At 56.0% G+C, this 17,345-nt stretch overlaps 1 protein-coding gene across 3 annotated transcripts; it reads left to right on the plus strand.

The window, feature by feature from the left end:
- The first annotated feature begins 1,235 nt into the window (after nucleotides 1–1,235).
- On the plus strand, nucleotides 1,236–16,976 carry KHNYN (KH and NYN domain containing). Of its 3 annotated transcripts, none has more exons than XM_065565396.1 (9): nucleotides 1,236–1,387; nucleotides 3,128–3,175; nucleotides 3,938–4,198; nucleotides 10,258–11,825; nucleotides 12,789–12,919; nucleotides 13,119–13,215; nucleotides 13,796–13,903; nucleotides 14,239–14,340; nucleotides 14,620–16,976. In XM_065565396.1, the coding sequence occupies exons 1-9, from the start codon at nucleotides 1,385–1,387 to the stop codon at nucleotides 14,939–14,941; spliced, it is 2,640 nt and encodes an 879-aa protein (XP_065421468.1). In that variant the 5' UTR covers nucleotides 1,236–1,384; the 3' UTR covers nucleotides 14,942–16,976. The 3 variants fall into 3 exon arrangements, with proteins under 3 accessions (XP_065421468.1, XP_065421471.1, XP_065421469.1); XM_065565399.1 differs by having other exon boundaries at nucleotides 1,274–1,387; nucleotides 3,131–3,175; nucleotides 3,934–4,198; XM_065565397.1 differs by having other exon boundaries at nucleotides 1,279–1,387; nucleotides 3,934–4,198.
- The last annotated feature ends 369 nt before the right edge of the window (nucleotides 16,977–17,345 follow it).

Consider the following 17,345-nt stretch of genomic DNA (forward strand, 5'->3'; position numbering starts at 1 on the left):
ACAGAGGGGCGGATGGGTGGATAGATGGGGAGATGGATGGATAGATACATAAAGGGTGTATGGATGCATGGATAGCAGGGTGGATGGATGGAAGGATAAAGGAGCATATGGATGGATAGATGGACGGATGGGTTTGGGGATGGATGAACAGGCAGGCAGAGGCACAGCCAGCCATGGGGCCAGTGTGCAGAGGCCAGCGGAGGGGGCACAGGGCACCAGGCAGGGCAGAGGCCGGCAGGGGTGTGTGTGTGGCACTGGGCGGGGAAGAGGCCGGTTGGAGGGGGCCGGTTGGAGGGGGGCACATAGCACCGGGCATGGGCAGAGGCCGATTGGAGAGGGGCTCGTGGCACCGGGCATGGGCAGAGACCTGCGGGAGGGGGCATGTGGCACTGGGCAGGGCTGAGGCCAAAGGAGGGGGGGTGCTTGGCACTGGGCTGGGCAGAGGCTGGTGGGGGGGTGCATGGCACTGGGCGGGGGCAGAGGCTGGTGGGGGGAGCGCCTGGCACTGGGCGGGGGCAGAGGCTGGTGGGGGGAGGGCGCCTGGCACCGGGCGGGGGCAGAAGCCGGTGGGGGGAGGGTGCTTGGCACCGGGCGGGGGCAGAGGCTGGCAGGGGGGTGCCTGGCACTGGGCGGGGGCAGAGGCTGGCAGGGGGTGTGTGCCACCGGGCGGGGGCAGAGGCCGGTGGAGGGGGGCGCCTGGCACCGGGCGGGGGCAGAGGCCGGCGGGGGGGGGCGCCTGGCACCGGGGGGGCAGAGGCCGGCGGGGGGGGGGCGCCTGGCACCGGGGGGGGGGCAGAGGCCGGCGGGGGGGGGCGCCTGGCACCGGGGGGGGGCAGAGGCCGGCGGGGGGGGGCGCCTGGCACCGGGGGGAGCAGAGGCCGGCGGGGGGGGCGCACCTGGCACCGGGGGGGGCAGAGGCCGGCGGGGGGGGGCGCCTGGCACCGGGGGGAGCAGAGGCCGGCGGGGGGGGCGCACCTGGCACCGGGGGGAGCAGAGGCCGGCGGGGGGGGCGCCTGGCACCGGGGGGGGCAGAGGCCGGCGGGGGGGGCGCCTGGCACCGGGGGGGCAGAGGCCGGCGGGGGGGGCGCCTGGCACCGGGCGGGGGCAGAGGCCGGCGGGGGGGGCGCGCCTGGCACCGGGGGGGGAGCAGAGGCCGGCGGGGGGGGCGCGCCTGGCACCGGGGGGGGAGCAGAGGCCGGCGGGGGGGGCGCCTGGCACCGGGGGGGGGGGCAGAGGCCGGCAGAGACAAGGGCCGGGGGAAGTGAAACTGTGCAGCAGCTGGAGCCTCCCCGGTCTGCTCGGGGCCCCGCGGGGAGGAGCCGCCGACAGCGCTTCCGCCTCGCTGCGTCGCCCGCAGCCTGCTAGGGGCAGCCCGGCCCGGGCTATGGTAAGTGCCAGTCGGGGGGTCAGGGCGCCTGGGGTCTATGCGCGGCTCTGGGGGGGGGGCGGTGGGGTGTAGGGAACGGGGGGGGGCTGGAAGTCAGGACGCCTGGGTTCTAGTCCCAGCTCTGGGAGGGAAAAGTGGCATGGAGGGGGCTGGGAGTCAGGACGCCTGGGTTCTATCCCTGGCCTCAGGAGGGGAGTGAGGTCTAGGGCAGGAGTTTTTAACCTTTACTGCCGCCTGCACCCCTTTGGTTCTCAAAATATGTTCTCGCGCCCCTTAAATCTAGATATATTTTTGTTTGTATATTACAGTAATCGTTAAAAAATGTAGAATGTTAATAAATACAGAGGTTTGCTGAAACAAAGTAGTTGTACTTATGTGCCTGTGCTTAATTTGTGTTTTCGATGATTTACCTTCTAAAAAAATCTGGCATGTCTCGCACCCCAGAAAGGGCATCTTGCACCCCCAAGGGGTGTGTGCACCCCAGGTTAAGAACCACTGGTCTGGGGGATAGAGTGCTGGGAGCCAGGACTCCTGGGTTCTATCCCTGGTTCTGCTACGGGCCTGCTGGCTCACCTCGGGCAAATAAATCCCTTCCCCTTCGGGTGACTCAATTTTCCCATCTGTACAATGGGGAAGACGATCCTGACCCTCTTCCTGAGGTGCTATGGCAGAGCCAGGGATTACTGGTCACACACCAAACTTGTATCCCCTTGATGCACTCTGGTATCATTTATTATGAGCCATTATTATATTATTTATAATTCACTAGTTGCTATTTATAATTGTTATTATGCATTGTATATTAAATTAAACATTGTGATTATTCCATTTATTTAGTCAGATTGGTTATATTATTTATAATTCATTAGTTTCCATTTATAATTCAACATTATTATGAACTGTATATTTATTGTGAATATTATAAGGTGTTTACTATGAGAAACTATTTATGTCATTAATTACTATTCATTGTTATTGTGTATTGTATATTAATTATTATGGATTATGAATGAGAATATATTTTATAGTTCATTAATTACTATATATAATACATTATTATTGAAATTAATTGAATTTAATAGGCAGCAGGTTTAAAACAAATACAAGGAAGTTCTTCTTCACGCAGCGCACAGTCAACTTGTGGAACTCCTTGCCTGAGGAGGTTGTGAAGGCTAGGACTATAACAGCCTTTAAAAGAGAACTGGATCAATTCATGGTGGTTAAGTCCATTAATGGCTATTAGCCAGGATGGGTAAGGAATGGTGTCCCTAGCCTCTGTCTGTCAGAGGGTGGAGATGGATGGCAGGAGAGAGATCACTTGATCATTGCCTGTTAGCTTCACTCCCTCTGGGGCACCTGGCATTGGCCACAGTCGGTAGACAGGATACTGGACTAGATGGACCTTTGGTCTGACCTGGTACGGCCGTTCTTATGTTATGATTTGTATATTAATATGATTATTTATTTTAGATTGATTATACATTATTTGTAATTCATTGGTATTATGCACTGTAGATTAATTATTGTGATGATCATTGATTGATTTTGGTTGATTGTAGATTATTTACAATTCATTAGTTACTATTTATAATTCATCGTTACATACCGTATGTTAATTATTATGATTATTGTATATTTATGATCAATTATATATAATTTGGAATACATAAGTTAGTATTATCTTGCAGTATTATTAACTTGTAATATCTCATCTATTAATTATTATATATTTTTTGTTAGCAGCACTCAAAGACCCAAGCCAGCACTACAAAAACGTTTGAAACTCAGGTAGGAACACGTCTGAGCGGTGATTCTGACCCGGGTTAAACCCACGCCTTTAGTTGGCTCCCAGAATGGCTGATATGGGTCAGCTGGGAACCATCTGGAGCATTAAACAAAGATCAGAGCATTTGCATTGGAGTCGCTGGGCTGGTTTAAAGCTTGATCCCAATGTAGCTTGTGTCCGGATGTAATCAGCTGCGGGGGGGATATTTACCAATATCCCAGTGCAATCTCTAGTGTGGATGCGCTTATACCAGTAGAAATGTGCTTCCACCAAAATTGATTCCCCTTCCTGTCTGGGAATAGTTGGTTGTGATGCTCAGGTTGGGCGCTATTTAGTATTCAGACTACGTGGGCGGCAGATCAGCGGGGGTACATCTTCCTGGCGGAGATAGCCCAGGGGTCGGCACTTGTCTTAGCCCAGCCCATTATGGGAGCCAGACTCTGTGTCCCTGGGACTTCTGGGGGCGTTTCCCATGGTCCTTTGTGCTGCACCAAGCTGCTCCCAGTGCATTGTGGGAGCCCTCTTGGGGAATTATGGGAAGGCACTGCAAGACTAGGGGGTAGCCTGCGTTGCCAATGCAAAATCTAAGCCCCCCTCCCCACCCGCCAGCCAGGTCACCTCACCTGCCTCTCACCCATCGCCTGCCCGCCCAGCGCCCGCATTGCCCACCAGCTTGGCGCCCACCAGCTTGGCACCCGCCACCCTACCCCCATGAATTAACGATGACCAATAATTAACCCCTCCCCCTGTGGCTGTCCAGGCAGGCCGAGGTGGGCACCGTGGCGCCAGGTGGTGCCATGGAGACGGGTGCCGTGGCGACGGGGGCGCTGGACGAGTTTGCAGTCCCCGAGGAGGCCCAGGCAGCCGTCATCGAACAGCGGCCCCGCATCGAGCGGCTCTTCGGCGTGGGGCTCAACGTGCTGGGGGTGCTGGGCGCCGGGCAGGGCCCTGCCCGCGCCCCAACGAGTGCTGGGCAGATCTGGCTGCAGCTGCAGGGCCCTCAGCAGGACCTGCAGAGAGCAAAGGTAATGGGGGGCTGCTGGGTTCTCCCCGCACACCCCATCTCTCCCCACGTCCCCGTCCCCTGACACACCCCCATCTCCCCCAAGGCCTGCCATCCCCCACACTCCCGTCCCCCGACACCCCATCCATGCCCCCAACCCCTGACACACCCATCCCCATGAACATCCCCATCTCCCCCCACGCCCACCACCCCCACAGTCCCATCCCCCGATATGCCCCCATATCCCCACACCCGCTACCCCCACATTCCCGTCCCCGATCCCCCAACACACACCCATCTCCCCCCACGCCCGCTACCCCCACACTCCCGTTTCCCATCCCCTGACACACACCCATCTCCCCCCATGCCTGCCACCCCCACACTCCTAACCCCCATCCCCTGACACCCATCTCCCCCCACACCTGCCACCCCCATACTCCTGCCCCCCATCCCCCACCATACCCCCATCTCCCCCCATGCCCGCTACCCCCACAGTCCTGTCCCCCATCCCCCGACACCCCATCCATTCCCCAACCTGACACCCCCATCCCCCAACACACACCCCCATCCCCATACACATCCCCATCTCCCCCCACGCCCGCCACCCCCACACTCCTGTCTTCCATCCCCCATCACATCCATCCCCCACCCCCCGACACCCCACCCCCCAACAAACACACCCGTCCCCATGCATCTCCCCATCTCCCCCACACATCTGCCACCCCCACACTCCTGTACCCCATCCCCCAACATCCCAGCCATCCCCCGAACCCCTGACAGCCCCCATCCCCTCACACCCCCATCCCCCAACACCTCCCCATCCCCATACATACCCGCATCTCCCCCCACACCCGCCATCCCCATACTCCCGTCCCCCAACCCCCCCATCTCCCTCCATGCGCGCCATCCCCCACACTCCCATCCCCCCATCTTATCCCATGTCCGCCATCCCCACAATCCCGTCTCCTATCCCCCGATACACACCCTGTCCCCCACCCCAAATTCACCCCCTCACACCTCCTATCCCCTCAGGCACCCCTGAGCTCCCATCCCAACCTGACACACACCCCATCACCTGACACCTCCCCATTCCCTAACACCCCCATCACCTGACACTTTCCTACCCCCGCAGACCTCCATCCATCTCCCCAACACACCCCCATCCCCCGACGCTCCTGTCCCACATCCCCCGAAACACCTACCCATCCCCTGACACCCCCATTCATTCCCCCAACCCCAGATATACACCCCCATCCCCACAAACACACACCCATCCTCAGACACTTCCCCATGCCCCCAAAACACACATCCATCCTCCCACACCCCCATTAATCCATGCCCTTCATCCCCCCTTTAATTATCTATCACCATACACACCCCTCTAGCTAGACATTTATTCTTCGATCCCTCATACACCCCCCTCCATCCATCCATCCACCTTTCATCCACCCCTTCATCCATCTATCCATCCCTTCACCCTTCCATCCACCCCCCTCCACAAATCCACCAACCCCATCCATCCGTCTATCCATCCATCCATGGCCCTTCACTCTGTACATCCATCCATCCATCCATTCACGTCCCTCTACCCATCCATCCACCCACCCTGTCCGTCCATCCATCCATCCATCCATCCATCCATCCATCCACAGCCCTCCACCCATACATCCGCCCACCCTTCCACACACCCTGTCCATCCATCCATCTGTCTGTCTAGCCAAAACTCCTCTCCACCATTTCTAAGCTCTTTGTAAAATGGCCAACCTTTTCCAGCTTTTGTGCAGAAACATAAATCCACCCTCAGACTGTACAGCAGCAACGGTGAGTGTGCATATAACCGTAACACACTCGCCCTGCGTGTGCATGTGTCCCAATCCCGCCTGCGTAAATATATCACGTGTGGATACTGACAACCATGGCCATTGATACTGATCACAAACCAGCAGGGGTGCAGAGCACAGCACGATGTGTGTGTGTGTGTGTGGGGCTGTATCACAACCGTGAGTGTGAGATAACACTAAAGGGGTTTAATACATACACAGCCCCCATCTCCCTTGTATGTGTATCTGTCACAACCCTGCATGCGGGTGTGTCACAATTCCAAAGGGATTCAGTCTGAAGGAATTTAACACCCCCCTCCCCTGTGTGTGTGTGTGTCCCAACACCTTGTGAGTAGGTTTCACACCATCTTGGGTGTGTGACACCTCCGGGTGTAGCTCCACCAACACCCCGTGTGCAGTTCAACCTCATGACTCTGCTTCTCTCTGTGTTTACATTTGGTAGTTAACTCATATCGCCTAAACCTCCCCACACCTGTCTCCACCCTGGGTGAATTTCGATACACCCTGTGACCTCTAGATTGTCACTCACTCCCCGGGTTCTGCACCAGTTGTTCTAACATTGAGTCTCTGCGTCTTCACACCATTCCTTGCCTCTGAAATCGATTGATGAATTTATGCAGCCTGGACCCCACCACAGTCAATGGGGCCAGATCCCAGCTGGGGTCAATGGGCCGTAGCTCCATTGGAGTCAATAGGGCCAGATCCCAGCTGGGGTCAATGGGCCGTAGCTCCATTGGAGTCAATGGGGCCAGATGCCAGCTGGGGTCAATGGGCCATATATCCATTGGAGTCAATGGGGCCAGATGCCAGCTGGGGTCAATGGGCCGTATGTCCATTGGAGTCAATAGGGCCAGATCCCAGCTGGGGTCAATGGGCCGTAGCTCTATTGGAGTTAATGGGGCTAGATGCCAGCTGGGGTCAATGGGCCGTAGCTCTATTGGAGTTAATGGGGCTAGATGCCAGCTGGGGTCAATGGGCCGTAGCTCTATTGGAGTTAATGGGGCTAGATGCCAGCTGGGGTCAATGGGCCGTATGTCCATTGGAGTCAATGGGCCCAGATCCCCAGCTGGAGTCAATGGGCTGTAGCTCCACTGGAGTCAATGGGGGCAGATCCCAGCTGGGGTCAATCAGCCGTCGTTCCATTGAAGTTGATGTGAACAGATCCCCAGTCGAGTGACACTGATTCACAGCCCGTTGGGGATTTGGCCCTGTGTTTATATCCCTTTGTCCTTCAGTGGCTCAAGAGCGTGGTACCAACCTCAGAGCAAACTTAGGAACCAGGCACAGAGCCCAAACTGGCTGGGAGTTCTGTGCTTAGATGTCACTGATCGATTCTCAGGTGTGAACTCCTCAGGCACTATCACTGCCTTAGCATGGAGTCACAGACAGTCCAATCTTTCTCAGCACCAGGGGAGCCTACCTTTGTGACAGATGGTCCCTTATCCCAAGAATCACAGCAATATTCAGCTTCCTCCCCACCGCAAAGAACCAGTCACTTACCCTAGGTCAGTCACACCTTAGACCTAATGCTGAAGACAACCCTTGTAGTCAATCCTATAATAGATTCTCTCCAGTTTTATTACATAGGAAAGGGAAACAAGGGTAAAACAGGTAAACACCTACACACCAATGAGTTCCAAGCTTGGGTATAAAAAGTAAGAAACATTTCTATAATAAGCCAGCTCTATATGTCCTCCAGGGCTAGCCCAGGCCAAGCACTGGAGATCTTTTGCCTGTGCTTAGTAATCCTCACCCCGCCATGTAAGCATAAAGATACAGCTCCTCCTTGTTAGGGCTTTTTCCTTCCTTCCCCCTCTTCTGCTCTGAGCTGGAAACTCAGCCGACAGGAGGCACCGGCTTGCTCCGTGGGGTGGGGAGAGTGAAGGACAAAGTCTCGCGGCCTCTTTAATGTCCCGCGATTGTCCGGCATTGCTGGGACAGGAGGTTGCTGTTGGAGCCCAGTATTTTGCCCTAGTTCATGTCTTGCCCCTGCCCTCCTGCATTTTACACCCGTTCATGTCCCTGTCCTGGTGATTTACAGGGCAGATATGACCTCCCGAGCAGGGATATTGGCGTTCTAAGCGAGATTAACACAGGCCGTGGCTCACAAGCATCCCCTAAAGTCTCCACACATTCCTAGAACCCTAATACCGATTTCACCAGATAGGGTTACCAATTTTGTTTGGACATATTCCTGGAGGTTTCATCACATCACATAATCTTTCATCAAAGACTAATCTTTAATTCCTGGAAACTCCAGGACAATCCTGGAGGGCTGGCAAACTTATCACCAACACTGATGCACAGGGGAGCCAGATGGGTGCCCACCCTCTATTTGTCAGTGTTCAGTTGAGGCCTGGGGACCTTGGCACGAGCTGGCACCTGGTCTGCCAGTATCACTGCCTCTGGTTTATTCTGGAAGGCGGGAGGCCCTACAGGGAGCTGACTTGCCATGACTCTCCGGCACCCTAGGAAGTGATTGTATTTCAGGACACGCCCCTGGCTGATTTTGCTTTCGATTCCACCCCAAGCTGCAGGGAATTTTTCTTCTTCTGCAGGCGTGAAACCGACAGGGGGGAAATTGCAGCCAAAATAACCATCTCCTCCCCCCCCCCCCCCCAGTCACGCCCACGCGCTGATCAGCTCTGCACACGGTGGTTTAGGAAGTACATGCAGCTGCGGAAGCCCAGGGCTGGGGTAGCAGGGGGCTGCGGGTCAGGAGTGAGGGGCACCTGCAGAGCTGGGGGTGGGGGCTGGGACAGCAGGGGGCTGTGGGTCAGGATTGAAGGGCATCATCACACCCTTTGTAGCCATTATTACCTGATAAGGGCAACTAGTGGGGTGAATGGAGATAGATAGATAAATAGAGGGGGTGGATGGAGATAGATAGATAGATAGAGGGGGTGGACGGAGATCGATAGATAGAGGGGGTGGATGAGGATAGATAGCTAGATAGAGGGGGTGAATGGGGATAGATAGATAGAGGGGGTGAATGGGGATAGATGGATAAAGGGGGTGGATGGAGATCGATAGATAGATAGAGGGGGTGGATGGTGATAGATAGATGGGGTGGATGGTGATAGATTAGATAGGGAGTGCATGGATTAGGGTGACCAGATGTCCCGATTTTATAGGGACAGTCCCGATTTTTGGGTCTTTTTCTTATATAGGCTCCTATTACCCCCCACCCCCGTTCCGATTTTTCACATTTGCTGTCTGGTCATGGATACATGGATGGATAGATGGTAGAGATTGTATGGATACAGTGATAGAGAGAGAGTGGGGGTTTGTATGCGGATAGATAGATACATGTGATTGTGTAATTAAAACTTGTGTGGTGATGTATGTGTGGGAGGGGGCAGAGTTAAGATTACCCAGACATCTGCAATTCTGGCATTTCCTAACTTTTGAGTGCTGGGTTTTGCATCTTAAAAAAAATTCATTTAAATGCAGATTTTGTTTGTATACAAACATATAATTATGTATCAGGGCCCCATTGTTCTGGGCGCTGCACAGACCCCGACCAAGATCAGGGCCCCATTGTTCTGGGCGCTGCACAGACCCCGACCGAGATCTGGGCCCCATTGTTCTGGGCGCTGCACAGACCCCGACCGAGATCTGGGCCCCATTGTTCTGGGCGCTGCACAGACCCCGACCGAGATCTGGGCCCCATTGTTCTGGGAGCTGCACAGACTCCGACTGATATCAGGGCCCCCATTGTGCCAGGTGCTGCACAGACCCTGACTGAGATTAGGGCCCCCGTTATGCCAGGTGCTGCACAGACCCCGACCGAGATCAGGGCCCCATTGTTCTGGGCGCTGCACAGACCCCGACCGAGATCAGGGCCCCATTGTTCTGGGAGCTGCACAGACCCTGACCGAGATCAGGGGCCCATTGTGCCAGCACTCCACAGACTCCGACCAAAATCAGGGCCCCATTGTTCTGGGCGCTGCACAAACCCCGACTGAGATCAGGGCCCCCATTTTGCCAGGCGCTGCACAGACCCCGACCCCCGTTATGCCAGGTGTTGCACAGACCCCGACCGAGATCAGGGCCCTGTTGTGCAAGGTGTTGCACAGACAGTCTTTGCCTCAAAGAAAGCTCCAGCCCAGCGCTGAGCAGTACAGGGCTCATGACACACAGTGAGAAGTTCTGATTCCAGCCAGCAGAGGGCACATTCTTGGCAGCCGGTGTCCCGCAATAGCACGTCCTAACCCTGTCCCTGTGTTGTGTCCTCCAGGAGTACATCAAGGGGCTCTGCAGCCCGGAGTTGAGCAAGAAAGTCTGCTACCCTAAGGACATGCAGTGCGTCTTTGTGGGAGCTCAAGGTCTCTTCCTGGACTGTCTCACTAAGGGGACCTCTGCCAACCTGGTCCTGCTCAGCCCTGGGTCCCTGCTGGTCTCAGGCCTAGCCGAGGCCTTTGTGATGGCCCAGAGCCGCATCCAGGAGTTCGTGGAGAAGTACCAGAAGACGCCCCGGCTGCCGGAGGAGCAGGAGGCCCTGGTGAAGAAGGCCTTCCGGGAGCTGGTGGAGTCCCACGACGACAAGCATGCCATAGACCTTCTTATCCTGCCTACCCCGCTCAAGGAGGAGCTGCTCAGCCTAGTGCGGGACATCCAGCAGGAAGTTGGGGAATGGGCACCGAGGAATGTACTGTGGGTGCCACCGGTCATAGGTCAAGACCAGCCGCCGAGGTGGGAAGCCAAAGCGGCAGGTGGGGCTAGGCCTCAGGGATGGCCCCAGGACTTCTGTGACCTCAGTAGACCTCCAGATCAGACCAGGCATCAGGGCTCCAGGTCTGGCATCCCAGGCAGTTCTCAGGACCAGGCAAAGGTGGAGGAGGAGGCCTCTGAGAGGCCAGTGCTTTACAAGCGGTCGTCGAAACCCATTCCAGGTTTGGACACCAGCCAGCAGGCTCAAGACTTGAAGTTCCCCGCCACCCAGGACAGGGTGAGGGAAGTGGAGGAAAGGGGGCCGGAGGAGAGCAGCCAGGAGGAGGAGGAGGAACCATTGCCCGGGGCCCTGTCATCATCGTGGACAGAGAAGGAGTTCAAGATGAGGCTGAACTTCTTTAAGACTATGGGCTACGAGGAGCAGGTGGTGAAGAAGGTGCTGCTGGAATGTGGGGTGCAGGAAGCCCCCTCAAAAATCTTAGACAGGGTCCAGATGGAGCAGGCCTCCTCCTCCCAGCAGGAGCATGGTCCCACACCCTTCCAGGAGTCCAGGGCAAGGGAGATGTCTTCTCCTCCTCCTCCGCCACCGGAGATGACCCAAGATGAACACGAATACCTGCTGGAGGTCATCAAGTCAGCAGCGGCCAACTGTGGCCACTCGCCCAGTGAGATCCCGGCTGAGATCTGGACAGGGGTCCCCTTGGCCGGCCTGCTGAGAAGGCTCAACGAGAAAGCCAACCATCAAGAGGAGGCCAGGGTTGAGAGTAGGCTGGAGCACAGAGGCAGCCGCAGAGATGGAGAGCTGGCCCTCTCGAATGGCAAGGAGTATCCCCAGGGTCAACATCACTGCGAGCCAGGGAGGAAAGGCGGGTCTCCTATCCACAGGGGAGTCCGTGGCCCCCCTCCCCTCCCAGAAGGCTCTGATTTCCCTATGGATGTGACCCCCATAGCTTCCCCTGCATGGGCTGCCGAGGAGAGCCAGCCAGCTGAGGATGTGTACCCAGTGCCGACGGTGACCGGAGCCCAGCGGTTCAAGGAAGCTATCCGGACACCATTCAAGCTCATCTTGGCCAACACGCCAGGGAAAAAGAACCTAAGGAGGGTCATTATCGATGGCAGCAATGTAGCCATGGTGTAAGTAGCCTGTGTTGCTGCATCTTGCTCCGAGACCTAGGGCATGGTGGGTGCTTAGCCCAGCTAAGAAAGCAGGATGCTTGGTCAGTTGAATACCTGTTAATCCCATTGATTTAGGTCTTGCAACTTGCCTGCAGGCCTCAGTACATCTCAGCTAGGCCTCAAGATAGTAAGCTTTTCTTTCTTGTGGGCCTCAAGACCAGACTAGGCCCCAACATTTTATGTTTGACATGTCCATAGACCTCAGGACCAGAGTAGACCTGGAGAATCTAGGTTTGATGTGCCTTTAGGCCTCAATATGCCTTAAGAGCAGCTAAACTCCAAGACTGTAGGCTTGACTTTCCTGTAGGCCTCAAGATCAGATCAGGCCCCAAATCTCTATGTTTGATCTGTGCCATAGGTCCCAAGAACAGACTAAGACCCTAGACTTGGCATTCCTGTAGGCCTCAAGACTCTAGGCTTGACTTGACCATAGACCTCAAAATCAACCTAGGCTGCAGGTTTCTATGTTAGATTTTCCTGCCCTTAAGACCAATCTAGGCCCTAAGACCGTAGGCTTGACTTGTCTGTAGCTCTCAGGGCCTAGTTTGCTCTTGAGGTTACCACAGGAATGTCAAGCTTAGAGTCCTGAGGGATAGTTTAGTCTTGAGGCCTATGCACAATCCAGTCTCAGGTTTCTGGAGCCTAGTCTAATCTTGGAGCCTATGGGAACGTCAAGCCTTTGATCTTGGGGCTTCATCTGGATTTGAGATCTCCTGAGGCCCTATGCTTGACTAGTCCGTAGGCATCAGTTGGCTTCAAGACTAAACCAGCCCCAATTCCTCTCCCGCACCTGGCGTAGAGCTCAGAACTCTAGGGCTGTCCTATAGCATTGGCCCGTCTTCCCCTATGTGCCCAACCCTGTGCTGGGGAACCTGGTGCTGTGCCTCCGTGCCTCAACATCGCCTTCCGTCCCTTCTGTAGGCACGGCTTACACCAGTTCTTCTCCTGCCGGGGCATCGCTCTGGCTGTGCAGTATTTCTGGGACCGTGGGCACCGGGAGGTGACGGTCTTCGTGCCGCAGTGGCGGATGGAGAAGGTTGCCAGGGTGGAAGGTAAGAAGGGAGGTGGGTGTGACATTGCCCGGGCCTGCCCCCCAGGGCCCTTCGCTACCCTGCCATGAGCTTGCCCTCCTGGGCCCCTCGTTACCCCACACCACCCTGCCCCCTAGGGCTTGATGTTCATCCACACAGACCCACCTCCTAAAGCCTTGCCCTGCCCCTCAGCCTCATCCCATTTCCCCTCCTCCCCCAGAGAGACATTTCCTGACCCAGCTGCAGGACCTGAGCCTGCTGTCTCTGACGCCCTCACGTCAAGTGGCCGGGAAGCGCATCACATCCTATGATGACAGGTAAACCTGGGGCTCCCTCTCCGCCCCCACTCCCGACCAGGGGAGCCCCCCCACACCCTACGCTGCCCCTGCAGGAGCGGAGGGCTCACTGCAGCCACCGATGTGGCGCTGTCCGAGCCCAGCTGTCAGAGAGCTGAGGGACCAGGCCTTGGAGGCCCACCCCCACTGGGCTTTCCAAGCTGCGAGTTGCTGATACACCCCTGTCTGGTCACATGAGGAACGAAGGGGTGGCTGTGAAGCAGAAAGTCCCTGCGGCTGCAGCTGGGGGTTAATTGAAGGCTGAGCTCCAGAGGTGGGGATGAAATAGAAAAAGAAACAACCTCCTCCCTAGCTTTGTGGTGCCCCTCACTCCAGACCTGCAGCTCGCTTAGAGCAGGCAGACAGGGATCCCCTTATGCCCATCACTTCATTATCACACTGCTTCCCTATAAGGGACTATGGTTCCACTCATGTGGTGCTGTTGCCACCTTGTGGTCAGTGTCGGGTACAGCTGGCATCTGGGACCCTGCTCTTAGCCTTGTCCTGGAGCCCAGAGCAGGGCCTGGGGTGCTGGGGTCTCACTCTGCCCCCTTCGGGTTAGGTTCATGCTCAGGCTGGCAGAGGAGACCAACGGGGTCATCGTCACCAATGACCAGCTCCGGGACCTCATGCAGGAGTCCAAGAAATGGATCAGAATCATCAAAGAGAGGTGAGGGGGCCAGGGAATGGGACTTGGGGCCTTTCCCCTCTAAGGGGTGCTGGTTCCCACCCAGCCCCTGGGCGGGGACTGGCTGGCTCACGGGGTGCGGAATGGGACACAGAGCCTTTCCCTTCTAGGGGGCATCGGGTCTGATCCAGGCCCGGGGTGGGGGAACTGGCAGACTCAGCGGGGTGTGAATGGGATCTTGGGCCTTTCCCCTCTAGCGGGAGGCACCAGCTCCAACCTGGCCCCAGGGCAGGAAACTAGCTGGCTCAGGTGGACAGAGAAGGGAACACGGGGCCTTTTCCCCTCTATGGGATTCTGAACTTCTTCCTCACTCTCAGACTGCTGCAGTTCACCTTTGTGGGGAACATCTTCATGGTTCCAGATGACCCACTGGGCCGAGAGGGTCCCACCTTGGATGAATTCCTGCAGAAACCCCTCAGGTACCTAGTCGTGTGGGGAACCACCTTTCCCGCCCAAGCCTCCTTCAGCTGGGAGGGTTTGATCTGCAGAAATGCCCCATGTACCAAAATCCCTTTAAGGAGACACTGATTCCTCCTCTTGAAGGCTGGCATTTTTGACTGCCAAATGCTTGCCTGCCCCGCGCTGGTCAGACTTGGGAACTGCATGCGTGTCCCACTGCCAACCATCTGGGGGTCAGGCTTGGGGTTGGGGGTGGCTGGGAGCTGATGCTAACTTTGCCTCAATGCACCTCACTGCAGGCCAAAGCCTCCCACTTGCCACTCCTTTGCGGGGCGTGGGGGTCCCTTGCCCACCCCCGGTCGGCCAGCCTCCCAGACGGAGGTGCTGCAGTTGAGGGACAGGAAGCCCCCTGGGGAGCGGCGGCGGAGGAGACAGCCGCAGGAGGAAAAGGAAGAGGAGGAGGAGGTGGTACGGAAGCCATGGGAGACTGAGCAGCTGAGGCAGGAGCTCCTGACAATCTTCATGGGTCAGGACCAGAAGGTGGACTTCGTCCTGCACAGAGAGCCCTGTAGCCGGGACCTGAACAAGCTCTCTGAAAACCTGCTGAGCCTCAACTTCTGAGACGTCCACGTCAGCCACTGCTGACCTCCTGGGGTCTACGCTCATCCTCCCACCAGCAGGGATCGCACCCACCGGAATCCTAGCTGAACTTCATTACCAGCAGTAAGCTATTAACCTCCCACCTGGACCAGCTCTTCACGTGGCAACCTCCCATGGTGCATCATGAACAAGGACTGAACCAATGACCTTCAGGACCAAAATCATGGACTTTGCCCCACATAACTCCACTGGCTGGTAGCAGCAGGAAGCTATTATCCTCTCATGTGGACAAGCCCCGCCCCAAGTCACCAGGAGGGCTTGAACCCACAGGTGTCAGTGCTAATAATCATTGACCACAGCAAACTGAGCTGCAGGAGTAAGCCCATTAGCTGGTAGCAGTAGCAGGTTGTTATCCTGTGTGAACCAGCATGTTATATAGCAGCTGGGTCACCAGCCGGGATTGAAGCCACAACGTTAAGTGCCAACATCACAGACGGAGCTGCAGGTGTAACTCTCATTGTCTGGTAGCAGTAGTAGGTTATCATCCTGTTCTATGGCCCACACACGTTGCAGGTGGGTTACCCGCCACGTCTTTCTCCACTCATCCCTCTGAGGTTGGGCCTGGCATCTGATGCAGGTGCCCCACAGTTAGGACTTCGCCAAACGCTGAAGGACCATTTATAGCTAATCTAGTATGCCTTCCCAGAGAGAGACATCCAGCAGCCCTTCTCTGGCCTGGGGAAAGATATTGCTGCAGCCGTGGGAGAACCCACCTGAACTTGCCTCATCACCCATGATGGAGAAGGGACAGATCATGGCGTATTTATTTTGGAAAACTGACCGCTATACCTGGAAGCTACAACCAAAGCCACCCATGGGAGAAGTGTTGGCTGGTCCTTCTCCAAGCCAACCATTTGTGGTGGCAGTGGCAGCTTGAGGTTCACGGGACAACCTGGCGACGGCCTCCAAACTCAGCCAAGCTGGAGGCTCAGAGCCGGGCAGACGGAATGCAAGTGGGTACGGTCTTCTTCATCCTTCATTGCAATTGATGGATGAGGGGGAAGAGGGAGATGGCGAGGAAAGAAAGATTGGAGGAGCCCAAGGTTGGGTCCATACTTCTCTACCCCACTTCTCCTCCTCTCACCTTGGCCTTTGCCCTCTCAGACCCACTGCGCCAGCCCAAGGAGATCTACAAGGCTCCTTCCAACCATCGTAGGATGCTGGCAATCATGTCCTCTTGCTGCTGCATGGAGATTTCCTGTTCCAGGGACCTGCAGAAAGTCCATAACTCTGGGCTTCCCCTCTGGTCTGTGCTGTAAGCCCACGACACATGGATGCTTCTCCAAGTCCATGCCCTACGCCCTAGATCTACCTCTGCCTGGCTCCGGTGTCAACGAAGCAGAATCTGTTCCAAGTGCCTCCGAGCGATGGGTGCATTGTGGACCTTAAAGCATGAGTCGCTCTGGCCTGAGCTCAAAGATGCCCTGGCTGTAGGAGGCTCAACATTTCTTTGCTAGAGTTTCTCTCCAAGCTTTGGCCACCATGCTTCCTCCTTGCTAGCCTGTCTCCTTCTGACCTTGGTCAGCTCCTGCCTTCTTCTCTCTGTCTCCTACCTCTTGCCCTCAGCCAGGCCAAAAATCCCGCTCAAGAGAGAGTCCCCTTCTTTGCTCTACCCATCTTTCCTGGAGTCCCAGCTCCTTCAACATCCTATCCATGTTCTGCCTACAAAGTCTTCCAAGATCTCATCCCCCACCAGCCACACTCTCCCTAAGCCTCACCCCATCTCAGCTCCGTGCTTGGAGATGATCTGACCCGCTTGGCACATCCTTCATCTTCCTGCAATCCAATGGCGCTCTTCCAGCCATGTCTCCTGCATTGCCATCCCCTAAGCATTGTATTCTCCACCTTTCTTATCTTGTCTCGATCTCACCAAAGCTGAGGGCTTGGTGGGTCATTACCCAGCTGAATCAACCTTTATATATTCAGTGGCTATTCATGTAAATACATTTTTTGATAATAACGATGATAAATAAATGGCGGGGCCCGTGTGATAAAACTGCATTTTCGTCACTCCAAAATTCAGAGACTCTGAGAGGTGGTGGGATAAATTCAGGGTAACCACTGCTCATCACTCCCCTCCCAGAGCTAGGGATAGAACCCAGGAGTCCTGACTCCTAATTCAGCACTGTAAATGTCAGACCACCCACATGTCCCGGATACTTCTACTCCAGTGTAAACCTGGAGCAACACCATTGCAGTCAATGAGTGATTCCAGATGGATGCTGGGGGAGGGGAGAGGGGGGCTGAGATCTGAATCCAGCCCTGATCCCAGTGCAGTTGGGAGTGACTCTGGATTGACTCTGGGGGAGCTGAAACCACACCAGGATGGGGCACCTAGGGGGTTCTCAGTTTGAGCCCCTCCCCT

Source organism: Chrysemys picta, chromosome 13 (assembly GCF_011386835.1).
Source record: "Chrysemys picta bellii isolate R12L10 chromosome 13, ASM1138683v2, whole genome shotgun sequence".
Taxonomy (NCBI): Eukaryota; Metazoa; Chordata; order Testudines; family Emydidae; genus Chrysemys; species Chrysemys picta.